At 44.0% G+C, this 19,418-nt stretch overlaps 1 protein-coding gene across 1 annotated transcript; it reads right to left on the bottom strand.

Annotated features, from left to right (window-relative positions):
- Positions 1 to 938: 938 nt before the first annotated feature.
- LOC149327796 (uncharacterized) lies at positions 939 to 18,677 on the bottom strand. Its single transcript, XM_089562699.1, has 5 exons — positions 17,326 to 18,677; positions 12,467 to 12,587; positions 6,753 to 6,886; positions 3,285 to 3,384; positions 939 to 2,502 (listed from the first exon to the last, which is right to left on the bottom strand). The coding sequence occupies exons 1-5, from the start codon at positions 17,414 to 17,416 to the stop codon at positions 2,094 to 2,096; spliced, it is 855 nt and encodes a 284-aa protein (XP_089418825.1). The 5' UTR covers positions 17,417 to 18,677; the 3' UTR covers positions 939 to 2,093.
- Between the last annotated feature and the right edge of the window lie 741 nt (positions 18,678 to 19,418).

The raw sequence follows: 19,418 nt of genomic DNA, 5'->3' as shown, positions 1-19,418 counted from the left end.
GCTTTTGTGCACATGAGGAACAATAAAAGTGTGTGTAATCCTATGAGAGGCTATCTTTGCAGAAGAGGATGTTCATTTAACGACCGACAGGTGGAAGAAAGCAAAGTTCACATGCATGATGAAGGTCTAGTAACAACGGGGAACCAGCGCCTCAGAATCTGCGTTCCTATTGTCTTCATGTGCTACTGAAAGCTGGAGTGAATGCTCTTATGCTTTTAGCACAAGAGGGCGGTGGATGTACCCCAAGGGCATACAGAGCATGGCCGCTTGATAATGTCTTCATCAGAGAAATCTTCATGCTATGACTGTGCCAATGTGGTCCATGCAGTGCAGAATTGTGCCTGAATAAAACCCGCCCCTGACACTGGCCCAAACAAACAGCGATCAGCCGTATGCTAAGCACGTACCATTCGTGAACGTTGGAGTTGACGTAGAAACCGGGTGACGTCCGTGATGCGAACGTTTGCATCTGGAGTAACTGCTGTTCAGCGATTAATGCAGCCGTTTGTGAATTTGAAAATTTGTTTCATTCAGTGTTATTTGGCAATCTTCTGGAATGCAAAAGCATTTGGTTGTGCAATAGTTGCGATTTTTTAATCAATATATTAAGTTAGGTTCACGAGAAATCCTGTTTTGCATTTGCAATGCTGGGGAAAAAAACCTAATTTTTGGTTCAGTTCGAAGATTTGCTAAGCTGTATATGTGTCCACTGCCTATAGCTAGTCCTGGAATCGTATGTCATGCAAAAATCTGAAAAAGGCTTCTTTTCTTGCAGCCCACCGCCATTAACATGTAGGACCTTGCTCCTTGTGGGCCGTCAGTCCCACTTACTGAACTAGTTTGCTTCTGTATGCCATCATCCCTGCACACGCTCACATCAGGTGGCGGTAGTCCACCTAACCGGCTGGAGTTAGACATTTGCGGAATTTCTGGGGCGACTTCTTCAGAGCTTCATCGACATGTGACCGCAGAGATGAGGACCGATCCAGCAGTTCGCGTTCTAATGTCCAGGTTCATCAATCAAATTAAAACGCGAGTGAGGTGAAGATGTCTGGGCCATGACGAGACGTGTACTTCTAGTTAACCAAATGGACAGGACGGCGCCAATGAACATAGCGATCTATTTTTTTTTCAATCGCTTGCTCATTGTTTGCCTGCCGAACTACATTTTCTAGTTGCGTGTGATCTTCATATGTTTTCATAGATCCGTACTAAATTGCTTAATTTGAGCACGCTTCCTTTACAGTTCCTTCTTTTGCTAACGTCAAAAGAAAGCGAAAGATGTGATTGCCCATGTTTGCCTTGTTTTAGCAAAACAACCACAAACGTAAAAGGATCGCCCAGATTTTGACGAATTCTTAACATAAACATTGGGCAATTGTTAGGCCCGAGCAGGTACAGTGATATTTTATTCAGCGAAAAGGAGACTATTTGCTAAAAGAGAGTACTTGCACAGTTTCCGAGAATTTTAAGAGCCCAAATAGTCTCACAATGTTTCTTAACTTTAGCGGCTTTCAAGCAGATCATTGGAAAAAGCGTGAAAGAGGAAATGTTGGTTCCGAATGAGTGAATTTTCGGTTGTATAGCATGAAACATGATGACTATTACTGCTGCCTCCTTCGTGACTGCCCCATAATATAGATGCCAACTTTTTAGATGAGTTCGGCCAGCAGAATTTTAATCCTGCCTCGCTATACTACTAAACATCTTTGGCCTAATTTCGATGTGGATCAGCCGTGCAATCGGGGCCGGTTCTCTCATTGCATTCTCCGTGACAGAAACTAATTCCTAAATTTAGGGCCCATTTGAAACAGTGTCAACGAGATAAACTATTCCTGCCAGATAATGTTATTCTTCGGTACAGCTTACCATATGTACATGTTTGAGTAGAAACACAATTCTGCTCATCCAAGTTATGCTTTGTAAACTTATGAAGCGTATTTTGAGAAACCCGCTACGTTTCTTTTTATTCTTCGGTCTGTGTTGCTCTACGTGCTCTGTACACGTATGAAAAAGAAGACTGCCACTAGACCCACGATGATGGGATGAAGAACTACAGTGGCTTGAGATGATCGTTGAGGAACGACAGTGGCTTAAGATAATCGTTGACGAACGACAGTTTCTTCAGGTGATCGGTGAGGAACGACAGTGGCTTCAGATGATCGTTGAGGAACGACAAGTGCTTCAGATGATCGTTGAGGAACGACAGTGGCTTCAGATGGTCGTTGAGGAACGACCGTTGCTTCAGATGGTCGTTGAGGAACGACCGTTGCTTCTGATGATCGTTGAGGAACGACAGTAGCTTCAGATGGTCGTTGAGGAACGACCGTTGCTTCTGATGATCGGTGAGGAACGGCAGTGGCTAGAGAAGATCGTTTACAGCCTTGCAGCATCCGCATTGAAGCGCTCAGCTTCTTCAAGGATTCTCTGAACGCGTCGAATCCCTTAGGGCAGCTCTGGTGGGTCGTCTCGTCTATACACACCGTGGACATTTCAGTCACCCTGCAGCAAAAAAAAAAATGTGAATCGGCGATACTCCAGGCTTTCCGGAGCACAATTTCTACAAGCATATTCTGGTTCACTTCTGCGCGAAAGTTTTAAAGGTCATGCCCGTTGCCTTAGAAAAATGGTCTGGAGACAGTCTTTGGATTTCTTGTAGAATCTATTGCTATAGTCTCAGTCTATAGCCAGTCTATAAACCAAAGTCTACTAAGAAATGCATGACCATTAATCTATAGATTGTCGGTACCATCAATATTGCCTATAGAGAGTTCTCTAGGATTTGTGTATAGAGAGTATATAGATTTTATAGCCAGTTGTCTATAGAGTATAAAAAAATTGCAAGAGTGAGTCGAAGCAGCCTGACAATGTCATTGTACGATTGGGAGCGCAGCTATGACTGAATGTTAGTAAAAGTGGCATAAGATTTTGACAAGACGCACTATAGTCATAGGAATAGAAACTTAAGCCTTACTGCTTTAATATCGCTACCATCCGGTTCCTATACGCGATTCCAATTAGCCCACGCCACCTGCGCCTCAGCGGACGCTCAGTGATAATTGTTCTCGACTGCTCACCCGAAAGACGCGGATTCGATCCTGGCTACGGTGGCCTCATCTCGATGGAAGCGAAATGCTAGAAGCCTGTGCTGCGCGATGTCAGGGCGCGTTAAAGAACCTCAGGTGGCCGGAACTATCCGGTGTTCTCCACTACGGCGTCCCGCATAGCCTGATTTGCTTCGGGACGCTAAACCCGATATAAACCAAAAGCGAAAACCGGCTCACCAGCAGTCGTTTATTTGTCCTTCGGAAGCTTGAAGAAAATATTTTCTTGAGCAATCCTTCAGCAAATCCAAATCACAGCAAGAAAACAACATGAGCAGTCCTGCAAAAGTAGAAGAAGGACATTTAATGCAAATATTTTTTACTTTTTTCGCGTGGAGGAGACCAGAGCAACCGGCCGACAAACGAAGAAGCTGGTAGTAAATTGTCTATTAGGCAAACCCAACCGTTCTCACAAGCAAACAAAGAAAGCAGGCGGCACCGAGAGCACACACGTGCTCAGCGGTTTGATGGGCTCTTAATCAGTGCGAAAATTAGAGCAAAAAATTCCAGAAATTCCGCCGAATACATAGTGATCAATGTCAAAAGTCCCATATGATCGCTATCATGCCCGAGAGATTCGGTAGCGTTTCGTGTAGTAGTCCAGGGTGAAAAGACAAGGAGATAAAAAAATGCCTGCCGATAACGTTTTGAAGCGGCAGCTTTACTACTAGAGGTCACGGGTTGAGATCTCCGTGCGTTACCGACGATCTTCAAGGCTCAGCCAAGGTCATACCTTCAGTTGATAAGTTTGAAGAACCGGTGACGAATGGTCAAGCAATATTAATGTCATTTCAAGGTCACGTCAAGGTCACGCCGGGGACGGGGGATCAAGTGAAGGTCGGGGGGAGCGCCGGCGCGCCTAGAAATAAGTCGTGAATGTTGGGTTTTAGTTGGAGATAAATGCGATATCCCTGTTTAACCTCGGCTGAGACAGTTCAGAACCAAGGACCCCCCCGGGATCGCCTACGCCACCGAGCGCATGCCAACCATGGTGGGACTTGCTCTGAGTGAACAAAGGAACGACACTCTGGCTGGAACAACAGGCATTTATTGCTACAACAGCAATAATGCCAGCTAGTAACAAAATACGCTGAGGAATTGAGGACATCCGACTCATCAGCAGGTTGCGAGCGAACGTTCGCACACGCCAGGGCAAGCAGGAAACTCCGAGGCCGGACGGGATGAGTTGGCGGGAGAGGGCTCCCACCACGAGGCCTGCCCCGCTGGCACAGAGCGGAGTCCACGCCGGCATGTTCGTACACGGCAAAAATCCCGAGCCGAAGGGAGCCGTCTCTCCCGCGCGCGAAGCAATCACGCCATCTGTGCGCTGCGACGGCGGCGCCCTCCCTTACTAATTAAGGTAACTAAGCAAACTAGGGAGCGTGCATCGCGAGGAAGCCAATCTAAGGTGAAAACGGGCAGCAAAAGTCCCCACAGCGTGTGGTGCTAACGTGCTAGGACGTGACGTCAGGGTCTGCAGCGGCGGCACGCCATCGCAGGAATTCCACATGCGATTAACCACTCTCTATCAAGGGCGCAAAAAATTCTGTTGACGCAAAGGCTGCCTTTGATAATGCCCCAGGAAAAGTCACAAAAGTTCCATGTAGTGCTAGTATATCTGCTTCTTTGCACAATGCTGCATTTGCAAGAATGTAGCAGCGCAACGTCGCAACGAAGATGTTGCCAATTCGTGTCCGTACAAAGACGAAACTTTCTGAACCCACACAAGCGTGTTTTTTTTATCATAATCTCTTTATCTGACGAAAAGAGGCTGACGTGATCATAATAAGCCAATGTCGTAATTTCTTACTGTGCTAGCGCGAAGCCACGATTAGCTGTGTTTTTGAAGATACTGAGCGATAGGGACTCGGGATATATAACGTGAGTCACAAAGGTGATGTACAAGACCTGGTTTGAATAAAATATGTTTGGTAAGCTCTGGATGTTAGGGAGAGCCAGTGCTTCCATGAGGCTCTGGCGTTGGGTGGTGGATGGGCGGTGGAGGGATTTTCGCACATTTTCTTACCATGTAGTAAATAAAGGGGGGAGGGGGGGACTGGCAAGTCGGTTTCTGTGCGACCGAAAGGTGTCTGCCTGTATTTAGGTGCCGATGCATGACAGCTTCCTTTCTCAGTAGTGCGCGGGAACGTAGAGGACGCGTGCCGCGGCAATTTCGGCGCCCGCGTAAGTGCACTCCGTACTAGAAATTGCCGACTGACTTCAGCTTCAGGGAAGAACTATTACTCGCGCAACGGGGTCTCTCAAACTGCTCAAGCTGGAGGGTCTTGTAGATGCAAAATCCACCGGCTTTTCGCCTTTTACCTCATAGGTAGATTGTAGAGTATACATCGCTGATTCACATTAATTCTGAGTTCATTTCATTTCGCGGCTCTTGCTGTAAATTTGTCTTTTTGCTGCGGACAATAAATAAAACGGTACAATATGAGAACAACTCGCATTAAACAAATTTTTCTTGCTTAAGCAGTGCAGTAAACAGGACACTAACAACAAGCACTAACAAACATGACACTAACGCTCACAACTGTTTATTTTATTCTAGGAAAAGTATATAAAGGCACAGGACACAGTGAACAACACAGAAAAACAGAAGAACCAAGGTTAAACCTAAAAACCATACTGCACATGTGCGTCATAGTCGGGTCATGACATCTCTTTCAGTGAAATTCGGAATGTGGAATAAAAGAAGTTTAATAATTCTGTATAACGTGTTGTGCATATCATTGCGAAGCCAGAAGCATAACCATGATACACCAAGAGAAGCCACAAGCATAACCATGATATACCACAAGCTCAGCCATACCATCACCGAACCTTTTCGCTTCAAAATATGCGGGCTTAACCTCAGCTAAGCCACACCCAATTTTTTTTGTCCTGAACCCGTTTGAACCGGTTCGATACGGTCCGAACCGCTTCGAACCGGAACGGAATGTCCCCCTGCAGCCAAACCCGGAAATGAACACGAAAGGCGTGATCCCGAACCCGAACAGAAAAACCCGAAAAAATCCCGGTTCGTCACCATGGTCGGCAGGTCCGTACAATTTCCTTTTCATAGTTCTTTCAGCAGCAGCAACGGCAACAAGCTAGCCGTCAGAGATACAACCGGCGCTAAACAATCGTGAAGCTACCATTTATCACTCGGTTTAACCGAAGCTAAAGCACCGTTAAATTCTTCTATGCAGACTGTAGAATCGGCGTCATAGTGCCTGCTACACGAAGGTCATTGAGCACGCCGTCCCCCCTACCAACGTGGCCTAGGTGCAGCGGCCGTTCCTGGGAGGCGCAGCGACACTTCTTAGTCTCCAGTGGGAGTACGGAGACTTGGCCGCTTGAAATGCTCTCTCCCGTTGACATATGTGAACGCCGTGTAGGTGGCGACTCTATCTAGGTAAACGAGCCGTGTCCGGCACCTAACTAACTGCCTGTGTAGCGAAACGTCAAAGAAAGATGTTAGAGACGGACGCGGAGATGACCGAAGATAATATGGGATATACTGTTAGACATCGACCTTAGCGACAGAGGGCTGTCAGTGGAGACCACCAAGAAAGTAAAAAGCAGAGGACACTTATTGCGGAGTCATAATTTTGGTAATCTGAAAAAAAAAAATAATATAGCCAGGAGTACACTCACCTTCAACCTCATTTTCGTCGCAAACGAATTCACGAACGCCCCTGTAACCTTCTTCGAAAGAGCTCAAGTTCGCCTTCAATTCATCGGGACAGATGCTGAGTTCATTGTAGCATCGACTCTGCAGCGGAAGTTCTCTGTGTGGAAAGTGCAGTGAAATGAATTTTTTCAGGTTTGCATAAAACGTTTGCAGAATCTTTGCATAAAGAAAGACAACAAACAGTAAAGCTCTTCGCCACGAACAAGACCGCATCAAAGCTTGATGTAAACATAGCCTATTTAATAAGTGTATTGGAAATCACCAATGCGGCGCCTGAATAAAAAAAAATGTCTTGATTAACGGGATATCGCAATGTGCACGCATCCACACGCTCGTTCTTAAAAATAGATTCAACTACATTCTTTTGTTGATAGCGACCGCGACTTAATAGCCACAGAGTTTTGCTTTCTGATGTTTCAACTAAAGACCTGGAGGAACTGGAAAAATATTGGCTGGCGTTCGAATAGCTTTATTTGTGTGCTCGTATTGCTGCTTTCAGAATGGTTGACGTTCCCGGGCGCTCGAATATCAGTTTTCAAAACTCTCCCTTCCGGCTGGCGAAGCAGATTTACATGAGAAACAAACGTTTGTTTGTTTGTTGTTTGTTTTGTTGTTTGTTTGTTTGTTTGTTTATTGATACTGTTAACCCTATTGAAAGGTCATTACAGGAGTGGTGAGAAAAAAAAAGAAAGCAAAAATACCAACAAATCTGTCATCAAGCGCATTGTAAAAAGTCATTAAAGAGGACGAGAGAAGTGTACACAGTGCCCTATTACATTGTAGAAGAGAGCAACAAAAACATAATCACGCACACTCAAGAGCATCTACACAGTAAAACACTATATAAAGACACGAAACACAATACACGGACTTGACCCAGTCATGTTAGCACACCGCGCTCCCGGAATAAATAAAAGAGTCTAAATTAACCAAAAATGCACTGAGCGAAGAAGATTGAACTGCGGAATCGGGAAGCATGTTCCATTCTTTTATTGCTCTGGGGAAGAAACTATATTTAAATGCATCGTTACGAGTTAGTGGAGGCGGAATATACATGCTATGGCGATGTCTAGATGATTCATTAGAACGAATGTCCAAATAATCGGTCCTATTGATTTTAATTGCGTTACTGATAACAAGGAACAGAAACTTGAGCCTGTCGAATTTGGTCCTTAATTCTAACTTGGGAAGGTCTGCAAGGTGACACAGCTCTGAGGGGGAGTGAACTTGGCGATATTTATTAAATATGAATCGAGATGCTAACCTCTGCATCCTTTCTAGTTTGTTGCAGTTTTTTTGCGTGTGAGGATCCCAGACAATTTTAGCGTATTCAATTATAGGTCTAACTAGTGTTCTATAAGCCAAGTTTTTAATTTCAGGAGTTGTACTATGTAAGTTGCGCCTCAGACTCCACAGCACTTTATTAGCCTGATTGCATGTTTCCTCTACGTGCCTATTCCATCTAAAGTCGCTTGTAAATATTAGTCCCAAATACTTGTGTTCATCTACCCTTCCGAGCACATTATCGCGAATACGGTAATGAAATTCTAAGGTAGTTTTCTTCCTAGTGGTAGACATACAAACAGATTTCGAGGGATTAATGGTCATTTGCCAGTCATCGCACCACTTAGTAATATTGTCTAGGCTGTGTTGTATGTTCATTTGATCACTGGGAGAATTTATTCTATTGTAAATGACACAATCGTCGGCGAATAATCTTATAGGGACAGAAACAAGGCTTGACAAGTCATTAATAAAAATAAGAAATAAAAGCGGTCCAAGGACACTGCCCTGTGATACATCAGATAAAACCGGTAATAAGCTGGACGTATGTCCGTCTATTTCAACGTACTGGTGGCGGCACTCTAAATACGAAGTAAACCATGTCGTTAGTTTCGGATTTTTATACATGGTGTTGATTTTAAGCAGAAGTTCAGGGTGGGAAACTTTATCAAAAGCTTTGGCGAAATCTAGGTAAATTAAGTCCATCTGCCCGCGGGAATTAATCGTTTGTGAAATATCATGAACTAGCTCAACTAACTGTGTAACTAACTGTTTTCCAATATAATTAGAGAAACACTAACAGAAAACGAGTGCAGATTGACAAGTGCACAAGTGGAAACTCAAACTGACGAGCTTTCTTGGCGCTGCCATTTTTAAAAACGGTCTATAAATTTTCGATATGCTTCTTATAGACTCTATTGCCTTCTTTTAGATATCTCTTTTTGTCTATTCATAGTGTATAGGCTGTCTATACACAAAATCCTACTAAACGTGCATGACCATCAATATATAGACTGTCTATAGCACTGTCTGTAGCTCTAGATTGTCTATAGTATTTGTATGTACTATAGGCTGTTCCCTTTGATTTGACTATAAGCACTTTATAAACTTTAAAGACAGAATTCCATAGACAGTCTATAGACTGTTTAAAAAATTTTGCAAGGATGCTTTTTCCGAGTAATGGGCTTTCGCGTGAAAAGCCTAGTCTGTTTAATTTTTTGTATAAGTGCGACGGCTGCACGCATACAGTGCTTCTTCTGTGCTATAGAACAATTACGTTTCTTCTGTTCGTCTTTTAATCCTAGAATCGCCTCTCGAAGTGGTTGATGGCAATGGCATCAGGTCAGCGGTTTTGCGCGAGAACCTCGAGAACAAGCGCAATGACACTATTCTACCACACAAGCCGCCGCGGTGGCTCAGTGGTTACGGAGCTCGTCTGCTGACACGAAACACGCGGGTTCGATCCCGGCCGCGGCGGTTGAATTTCTTTGGAGGAGAAATTCCAGAGGCCCGTGTACTGTGCGATGTCAGTGCACGTTAAAGAACCCCAGGTGGTCGAAATTTCCGGAGCCCTTCACTACGGCGTCTCTCATAGCCTTAGTCGCTTTGGGTCGTTAAACCCCGTAAACCAAACCAAACTATTCTACCATACCAACCCCTAATATCAACACGCCACCTCGCCATACGAATATGTGGTGGTTAGTACTGTTGCCAACTAGACGATCATAGACTAAAACTTTAGTGATCGGTGTTTACGCTTGAAATGAGCCAGTTATCAGTTACTGGGATTGAGTTGGAAATTGTACGATATAACATTTTTGGTTGTTTTAGCTTCTAGAGCGCGGGCGGAAAGCAACAGATCCGTAAAAAATATTTGCTGCTGGGAAAGGTATGAAGCGAGTGATATGCGACAGGGGGAAACATTGGACGGGCAAAATTGCTTTCAGTATGGCGCTGATGAACACACAAGGCATCCTCGGAGCTTCTTGCACGATGTAGTGGCAGCCCTGTGAAAAGTTGCGTGTTTCTCTTTCAAAAAAAAAAGAATAACAGATAGGGCTTCCTGTATTCTATGCAAAGGAATATTCAGGTGCTGTGAAGGGCACGGCGCCCTGCCACCAGCGCAGGTGCATTACAAGTCGTATTGAGAGAGCGGCTATAAATGCTTGTGAGGGTCCCTTCTGTAGGCCTCCATCTACACTCTGTACGTACAATGAACGGCAATGAGCCGGAGTGTATCGACGACATATGATTGTGACCGGGACCGTGGTGTGAAACCTTGACCAAGGTGTACTGTCGAGTTAGTCAAGCGACTGAGCATCCATAGCCCACAGGAACAAAATACGAGAGAAAAGGAGGTAGATGACCAGTGCCAAGAGTAGCAACTCGTACTTTAATTGTAGAATCGCCCTTTGGGTGCATCCAAAGGCGCTTTTTAGAGTCTAATACTCGCATCACTAAAGGCCGCGTAAGTGTGAAACACAAGGTCTTTGAAGTGGGACCAGCGGGTGGTACTATTGGTACACAGATTGAGGACCACCTGATTGGGGCAGAATGTTCGGAGTGGTATGAAGCGACTCAGTGCGTTACGGAGCAGGAGATTGCTCGAATAAAAGCGTGGCTCATCATGGGGATTCGCACTGACCACCTTTGGTTCCCCAAACCGTGACTCCTTGAAACTTCAACGTCCATTACGGCCAAATGAATTTAGGTAGGACATTCGAAGTGGTGTCAAACAATTTGTATTCTTGCGCTGTATACGTCTGCATAAAAAAGTAGATATCAGACTATAACGAAAAATTTGTACCGGATATATCGAAGATGATAATGACACAATATTCGTCCGATATTGCTAACGTTCGATACTCATACGCTGCCTTAGCGTTTTGCTCTTTTTTTTTCTCACCCAGTTACACTACTCGGCAAAGGCATAATCTCTCTTTCTTTGCTCGCGTAACAAGTGAAACTAATAGCGACGAAGGAGATGATTTCTCCAAGTGCCTAACTGAGAAAAATAACTTTAGGAGCCTTCTCCGGTTCCTGCATGAAACACATATCATTTCGTTTGGCATACAGCGAACCGAAATTACGCCTTTATGGCAAGTGTGCTAAAAAAAACAACTCTTTCAAGCATTTGTTGTTCCCACATACAATTTTCAACTGGAATCAGCTAAAACTGACGTTATCTAGGCGCACACGTTAACTTCTTATCGTGTCTAAGTGACATTAGTTTGTTTTTATAGCGTTCGCAGTGACAATTTTTTAGTTCTTTAGCGTAACCTGATGTGTGTTTTTTTTTCTTTGTTAAGTCCAACTGTACGGTTTTCATATATTAATGTATCAGCTTTATTAAGCTCTGCATTCTTCTGTACACACAATTGTATTTATTTATTTATGTATATAACCCTCAGAGCAAAGCATTACAGAGGGGAGTGGGTAATGCATAATAACGCTTAAAATACAAACGACAGCCGAAAACAACCAATTGCCAAAATATAAATAAGTCAGAATAAGTGATAAACACAATATATCATTCAATAGAAGAGGCAACAGCAGTCCGAAACAATACAGGGTCAGGAATTGTGGCAACTGAAGAAGGAAGGTGGTTCCAGTCATATGACGTGCGAGGAATAAAAGAATCCGAGAATGTTTTAGTTTTGCATTTAGAATTGCCTACCTTATGTATGTGATCTGTGCGGCGTGAAATATATGAAGGGGGAAAAAGTAACTCGCAGCGCATGGACCCATGATGAAATATTTTGTGAAAAAGGCACAGGCGTGCAATTTTGCGTCGTGATGCAAGTGAAGTTAGGCCCAATGTAGCCTTCATAGCCGTTACGCTTGACGTACGCCGGAAGTCGGAGAGAATAAATCGCGCTGATCTGTGTAGTACCATCTCCAGTTGGTCGATCAAACTCTTCACACCAGGGTCCCAGATTGATGACCCATATTCTAGTTGTGAACGTACGAGTGTGGTATAGAGTAGAAGTTTGATGTCAGTTGGGGCTGCGTGAAAGTTACGTCGCAGATATTCGAGCACGCGATTAGCTTTGTTAGTGATATGCTCAATGTGCGCTTGCCAGCTGAGGTTAGATGTAATATGAATTCCGAGGTGCTTATATTTTGTAACTGAATCAAGTAGCATACCATTAAGAGTATATACGGGAAGATCACTATTAACACGAGAAATGCGCATAAGTTTGCACTTTCCAGCATTCAGTCATATTCCAAGTTTTGCACCATGTTGAGATAGCGTTAAGGTCAGATTGAATCATGTGCCTGTCGTTATCATATATGTATTACGCTTGTACCACCCTGCTAAAATCACCACATCATGGAGATTGCACTTTTTTATAATAACAATAAACAATCCCATTAAATAACGGCCTCTCACCTGCATACCTTGGTGTACTCCTCGTGGTTAAAATTTCCGTCTGCGTCCTGATCCAGGGGGGTAAAAATTTCTTTATGAAGCCCTTTGTAGCAGTCATGCGTCGTTGTCCAATGACAAACATCTGTGAAGATTAACATTAAAATTCAGATTATGAAAGCGACCTATTAAAGGAAAAAATAAATTTTGTCATTATACGTGCAAAAGCGGATGTAAAAGGGCTTTAATAATATTTTTTATTTATTTATTTCATACTGGAGCTCAGGTTACCAATCCAAGCAGAACAAATACATATTAGATATTACGGATACAAAGGGAACAAGTAAAATAAAAGAAAATCTAAAAATAAAAAAGGCCTGCCGGATGACTACGCGCTGACATTCATCGTGTCGGAGAGTTCCACTCGCTGATGGTACGCGGAAAAAAAAAATTTAAAAGTGTCATTTCTAGCAAAGTACTGGTAAATGCACCGGGATGATGGTGACGTGTGATGCGTGTAGCTAAAAACGATAACTATGGGGCAGGATAAAGCGCCAATTTGTTATTTATGAGCAAAGAAAGAAATTCTCGTAGAATATTTTTTTCTTCTTGCCTCAGGAGGGTGGATACGGTTAGATTTCATTAGCTCACGCGGAGAATCAAAGGGTGAAAATTTATAATAAATAAATCTTACGGCTTTTCTTCGAATTCTCTCCATTTTCTTAATATTGGTATTAGTATTAGGATCCCACACCACGCATGCATATTCGAGCTTATGCCTGATCAGTGAGTTAAACGCGAGGAGTTTAACCTAAGCGCGAGCTTTGGAAAGTAAGTTTATTTCTTAAAAAACACATTTTGCGAAAGGCGGACGAAGAGATATTTTCCACATTTGAATTCCAGGACAGGTTTTAGTTAATGCTACACCCAGGTATTTAAAACTAGAAACTTCCTGTAGTGGTGTTTGTCCGGGATGATGCCTGTGGTTAAAAATACTTTTTTACGTGTCACGCGAAGAAACTTTGTTTTTTATTTGTATAAGGCCGTGGCCCATTTCTGGCACCATGTGAGGATGTTAGAGAGGTATTTAGGTCAATCTGGTGATTAGAACATGTAATATCTCAGTATTGCAAGCAATAATCCGCACACAAACGAATCTCCGCGCCCGGAAAACTTGTGTCGACGATGTCATTTGTACACAGCAAGAACAATAAAGGTCCGAACACACTCCCCTGAGGCACTCCAGAAGTGACTGCAAGAGTGTCCGATTCCTCTCCGTCAACTGAGACATACTGCTTACGGTTAGTTAAATAGTCTGTAATCCAGGTAACTAATATTTCAGGAAAGCCAATAGATTTAAGCTTTAGAATTAATTTATCATAAAGGACTTCGTAAAAAGCCTTGGTAAAATCCAAAAAATGAGGTCAACTTGGCCGTTACTGTCTATGGTCACTGCAATCGAGTGAACGATTGTTACTAATTGGGTTACTGTTCAATATCCTTTACGAAAACCATGCTGAAATTTGAATAAAATGGAGTGCCGATTTAGGAATTAATTTATGCGATCATTGACGTGTTCAATTTATTGACAGCAAGATGAAGTAAGGGAGATTGGCCGGTAGTTTGAGAGCATTAAACGATCTCCTTTCTTAGGTACAGGGAGGAGTCGGGCGGACTTCCAGTCACCAGGCAATTTCCCAGTTCGCAAGGGTGCTTGAAACAGTACATACAGAAACTTTGCAACTGATTCGGCATATCTTCGCAGGCAAATGTTCGGTGTGTTATCAGGGCACATGCTTTTTTTGTTTTTGAACTTCAGTAGCATAGAAAATATCCCAGCGTAAGAAACAAAATTGACTTTGGTGTCATGAAACTGTTCGACTATTGGGGAACATGAACTGGAATTCGAAATGACAATTCGCAAATACGTATTGAAATGCTACGCAATTGCTCTTTGGTCTGTGATTATGGAACTGTTGAATGATATCTGTGACACAACAGCATTTTTTCCGCTTATGTAATTCCAGAACTTTTCTGGGGCGTTCTTTATAAACTTTGGTAGACACGTACTAAAGTAGTAATTTTTGGAATGGCTGACTCAATATGAAAGATTCTCCTGAAGTTCCTTGATTATGCCAGGTTGCACTCGCTGCTTTTTTAATCGTTTTATTTTACGCTTCTGGTGTATGATGTCACGCGTCATCCATGGTGTCTGTTTACTTTCTTTTGTTTGCTCGGCACAAAGTTTTCTACGCAGCTCCAAGTAGTTGTGCATCATTCTATACAATGTGTTTCACCCAAGACTTTACAGTTCTTAAAAATAGATGTTTTGTGTTAGAAGAGCACTTTTGCGGAATAGCATTCTCAGCGGTGTAGTACATCTGAATGCAGCTGAGATGAGCCAACTAGCTGGCTGATTAACTAATATTGAATAGTTAGCACTTTAAGTATTGCTGTAGGAATCCTTAATTATTCAGAGGCCTGTAGAACACAGTAAGTAATATCCATACTACTTTTTATAATTTCGAAAAGGCTCTTACCCTCGGCGCTGTGGCGCAACGAATTTTGTCCATGTCGACGATTTGCGTCCACTGGAGAAATTGCGTACAAGCTTGTCGCAAGCGCATGAATTTTGCCTTGATGTAGCAAGAATTTGTTAGGCTTCAGCAAGAAAGGAAACTCGTTTTCGGAATTCTAAACACTGATATGGATACTACTTTCGGCGGGCTACACTCCTCTCAATAATTAAGGATCCTAACAGTAATAGTTAAAAAGTTCACTATTCAGTATTAGTTATTCAGCATGCTAGTTAGCATGTCTTAGCAGCATTATGACGTACTACACCACCGACAGCTCAATATGCCCATAACAGGGCTATTGTAACTCAAACGGCCTATTTTTAAAGTTAGCTAGTTTTAGGTGAAGCACCCTGCATGTATATCTGTGTAGTAACCCTTAAATTCAAATTCAAATTCTTTATTTCTGCCTTGTAAAGAAACAGACTGCGTAAACGCAGAAAAAGCTGCGAGAGACAGCTTAATTAAGCCGCAGCCCCCTTTCTCTTGGCAGCATCTTGAAAGCAAGGCTTTTAAGACAAAAGGCAGTTGCACAGCGCTGTAGAACGTTGGCACGTTGAAGAAAATGAGCCCCAATTGGCTTACTTAAAATTTTCTCCAGAAAACAGACACAGTCAACACCCTTCTTGCCACGAGGTCTATAGTTCACACTTATTTTATGTGGCTGTCACGAAAGGCCGCAGTAGAAGGCATACAAGCAGGCTGGGAGTGAGCTCAGAATCTTTACAGGGCGAACCGGGGCCTACGAACAGATAACAACGCGTTTGGCTGTGATAGCGTAAATGTGTTAGAAAACTTTCGGATAGCGCACTTGAAATACGATAACGAGCATATGAGATAAGGACGCTATTCACGTCAATATAAAACATCATAGAAGCAGCCGTGCGTTCTGGGCACAAAGCGTGGATGCAAGCGGTGATAAGCAAGAACGGAAATGCAAACGACGTGAAACTAACTGTGGCGTGAATACTCAGGGTCTACTTTATACCTGCAGTTCAGCCTGTTTTCCTAATCTTGTGAATGAAAGAGTGTACCTGAACGCCATCTAATCTTTTGATTAGCTTTGAAGAAAAAATGGGAGCAGTCAACGCCCGCCTAACATGTTGACGATGACGCCGTTAGAAATAATCGATCTCTGGGTGAGCTCACGCACCTGCCAAAGAACAAGAGTCATTTTTGTGTTCATGATATGGCAAACTGCGCTTAGAATCAATTCGATAGGCATATTCCAGTGCAAGAGATTAGCAGAAGTGGTGTTTGTGGGTATAGGAGTCAAATTTGAAAGGTCGGTGTGAACCCTATAATCCAGAAATATTTTTTTAAGAATGTCTGCTCGCAGTAGCTCGCAACCGATTAGGGCGACACAGCTCACCATGCGTGTCTACCCCGATGACATCAGTGGGCAGATGAGGCGAGCTTGAAGGCTCAGTCTTCTGACAACTGACGGCATCGGGGTAGGAGACACGCGGTGAGGTATGTTACTCTCATCGTTTGCTTGCTACAGCGCGCAGTGGTTTTTATAAACTATTTCTAACTTATAGGGTTCACGCAGGGCTTTCAATTTGACTTCAATGCTCACAGATCTCTCACCTCTACAAATCTGTTGAACTGGAATGTGCCGTTCAGAATTTATTTCAGTGTCCCTTTAAGCTCAACGGCTATCGGTGGGATACTGTTTATTGTGCAGGAGAAAACTGGCATATGTCGGTTCCATAGCCATGCCAAAGCTTCTTGATGTTTGCATTTTGACGCGTACACATATCCTTATTGAAGTAAAGATTTTAATCTATTTTTATGTAGTCAGTCGGAGAATTCTTTCGTCCAGAATAAAAATGCACAAGTTTAATGTCCACCTGAAATATCATTTCTATTGTACATTTTTCCGAAACACGCTGGTTCGATCCCGGCCACGGCGGTCGAATTTCGGTGGAGGCGATATTCTAGAGGGCCGTGTACTGTACGATGTCAGTGCACGTTAAACAACCCCAAGTGTTCGAAATTTCCTGAGCCCTTGACTACAGCGTGCCTAATAGCCTGAGTCGCTTTGGGGCGTTTAACCCCCATAAGCCATAAACCGCATTGTACATTTTTGTTGATATGCTCATGTGTATTAACATACATGTATATTAGTTCAATAGCTTTTATTGCAATCAGTGCTCTCGTATTTGCTTGATAACAATTCGAAATATAAGCAGCAGATAAATTATATCAATGTCCGTAAAGCTCCCGAGTGGCCTTAGAGGCAGTTGTACACCTCTCCACACCTGCGTTTAGAACTGAATATCTAGATTAGGATCATGCACCCACCTTCTGCTGAAGCCGCAATTTGAAGAAGACTAAGCAGTGACGCCAAGGTGAAGATAGTGCCCGCAAATGCGCCGGTGACGTGAGCTGCCATGGCCACTATCAGACAGAAAAAAAGCGCGTGGTACGACACTGCGCGCCTCGAAGAACTCTACTCGGCTAGGCGCACTAGGCCTTAGTGGCAGCGCTGCTAGAAGGAAGGGCCGGGATAGGGCACAAAAGTAAAGAGCGCTCACTTCAAACTGTTTATTTCAGCAAATGTGCCACGTGTATATATACAGGAGCAGAAGCGAAATCCGAGAAAAGAGGAAAGAACAAAGGGGAAACAACACTCGTCATGATGTCACAGCATATCACTAGGAACCTACGAACTCTATACGCGCATTAGGCATCGCGCCGCCCTTGACCGGCATCCGATAACTAAAGTGCCGTGCGTTTGACGGGCGGACGCAGCCTGACCGCTATCGCACCACCGGATGCCGGTAGGACATCACGCCGGATGCCGCGAGCTCTTGGCATAAGGCGCGAGGCAAATCTTTTTCTCCGTCAACGGCTAACATACTGTTACGTTTCGCCTTCGTCGTGAGGAAGAATCGGCGCGGTTGCAGCGGAAAGCCGACGAGTCACTAAAGGCACGCGGGGTCAACGCCTGCACTAGCCACGGAAGCGGCGTCAGTAATCCACCCCGCAACTAGCCAGCGCGGCTCTGCAGTGCAACCTCTTCTACAGAAAGAAGTTAGCTGCCAAGGCCGGCAGTACTATACGTTTCCGAGAGACCAGGGGCCCAGCTGGGTCGAGTCATCAAGTTTGACCGCAGCACCCCTCTTCCAGGAATAAGTGAACAGCGAGCGTTTCTCTACCCCGCGTGGACTTGCACGTAGCCTGGATCCTGCGCGTGGGACCACATGAAAAGCGCGGGAACGCCGCTCTCCGACATTGCGGCGTCTGCGCGACGTAGACGGCATCCTCTCCACCTCAACACGTGACGGGGGCGTGTTCCCTAATGAGAGAGTGTGATTGGTGCCACCGCGAACTTTTCTGGACACTCCTTCATCGGCAGGCCCGGCCCCCATCTAGGGAGTCCAGGGAAAGGAAACGCTATAAAACTCGGCGCCGAGTACGGCCGAGTAGCTTCCCGTCATGTAGACCCTCACCATCGAGCTTCTCGTCAAGCTCGTTACTTTTTAACTGAGCCACAGTCTCAGTTGCTGTTTCTACATAATGTAATTTACCTGTATAAAGTTATTCTTCTTGTCTTTCCCGAAACCTCGTCTCTGACCTCCCTGATCCCCTCTCCGACCTGGCCATGCTACCTGAGCCGCAACAATACGCAAGGCATCATCGTGCGCACTCCCGATAACAACCACCAATCAACAATACCAGGCACGCTTCAGACATAGCGGCATCTTCTATGCGCAGCATGCAGAAGAACCTTACTCCGAAAGGGGCATCAGTATTCACAAATCGCAGTCCGAGAGAAAATTATGTTTTTTATTTGTCGGAATGCACATATTGGAGATAAGCAAAATTCATTGCCCTATGGGGACATATAGGGGCTTCAGGTACTTCATCATTCCTGGGCCGCAACAGCCAGGATGCTTGAAACCAAACAAGTGGCTGTACCTTCGGAAAACAAATGTTTGCATGAACGAATAGCGAAAAATGGTGGTGTATATGAAACGATGTTTTATTATATATGCACTGGCACCTTAAAAACGTCCACAGGAAGACAAAGGCCTCTCCCCTATTCTTCCGATTAAACCTGCCTGTTGTGACCATCTAATCCCTGCAAGCTTTCAATCCCATGTATAAGCTTGACTTCCTGCAGCCCCCTGTTTTGATTTCTGTCTATAAGAACCAACTTCGTCACCCTAAGGGAGCATCGCTTATCTCGGTTTCGCTTGACATGCTTTGCCCATGGCCATTTTTACTTCTTAAAACAGGTTCACACTGCCTTCCATTCGTTTCCTGACCCACTCTGCTCTCTTGGTGTTTGCTAAAGTTAGATCAACCACTTTTTTTCCAGAGCTAGCTGCGTTTTCTTGAACTTAATTGAAACTTTATTCGGTAATATTGACGCTAGCGCTACTGAAGAC

The sequence above is a fragment of the Amblyomma mixtum genome, chromosome 10 (genome assembly GCF_055824585.1).
Source record: "Amblyomma mixtum isolate Tamu chromosome 10, ASM5582458v1, whole genome shotgun sequence".
In the NCBI taxonomy this organism is placed as follows: domain Eukaryota; kingdom Metazoa; phylum Arthropoda; class Arachnida; order Ixodida; family Ixodidae; genus Amblyomma; species Amblyomma mixtum.
The sequence above is the reverse complement of the archived record's forward strand: the minus strand, read 5'-3'. Positions and strand labels throughout refer to the sequence as shown.

Coding starts and splice junctions, on each gene's coding strand:
- LOC149327796 (XM_089562699.1), bottom strand. CDS start 17,416: ATGGCAGCTCACGTCACCGGCGCATTTGCGGGCACTATCTTCACCTTG. Junction 12,588..17,325: donor AATTGCGGCTTCAGCAGAAG/GTGGGTGCATGA, acceptor TAATCTTCACAG/ATGTTTGTCATTGGACAACG. Junction 2,503..3,284: donor GGACAAATAAACGACTGCTG/GTGAGCCGGTTT, acceptor TTTTTGCTGCAG/GGTGACTGAAATGTCCACGG.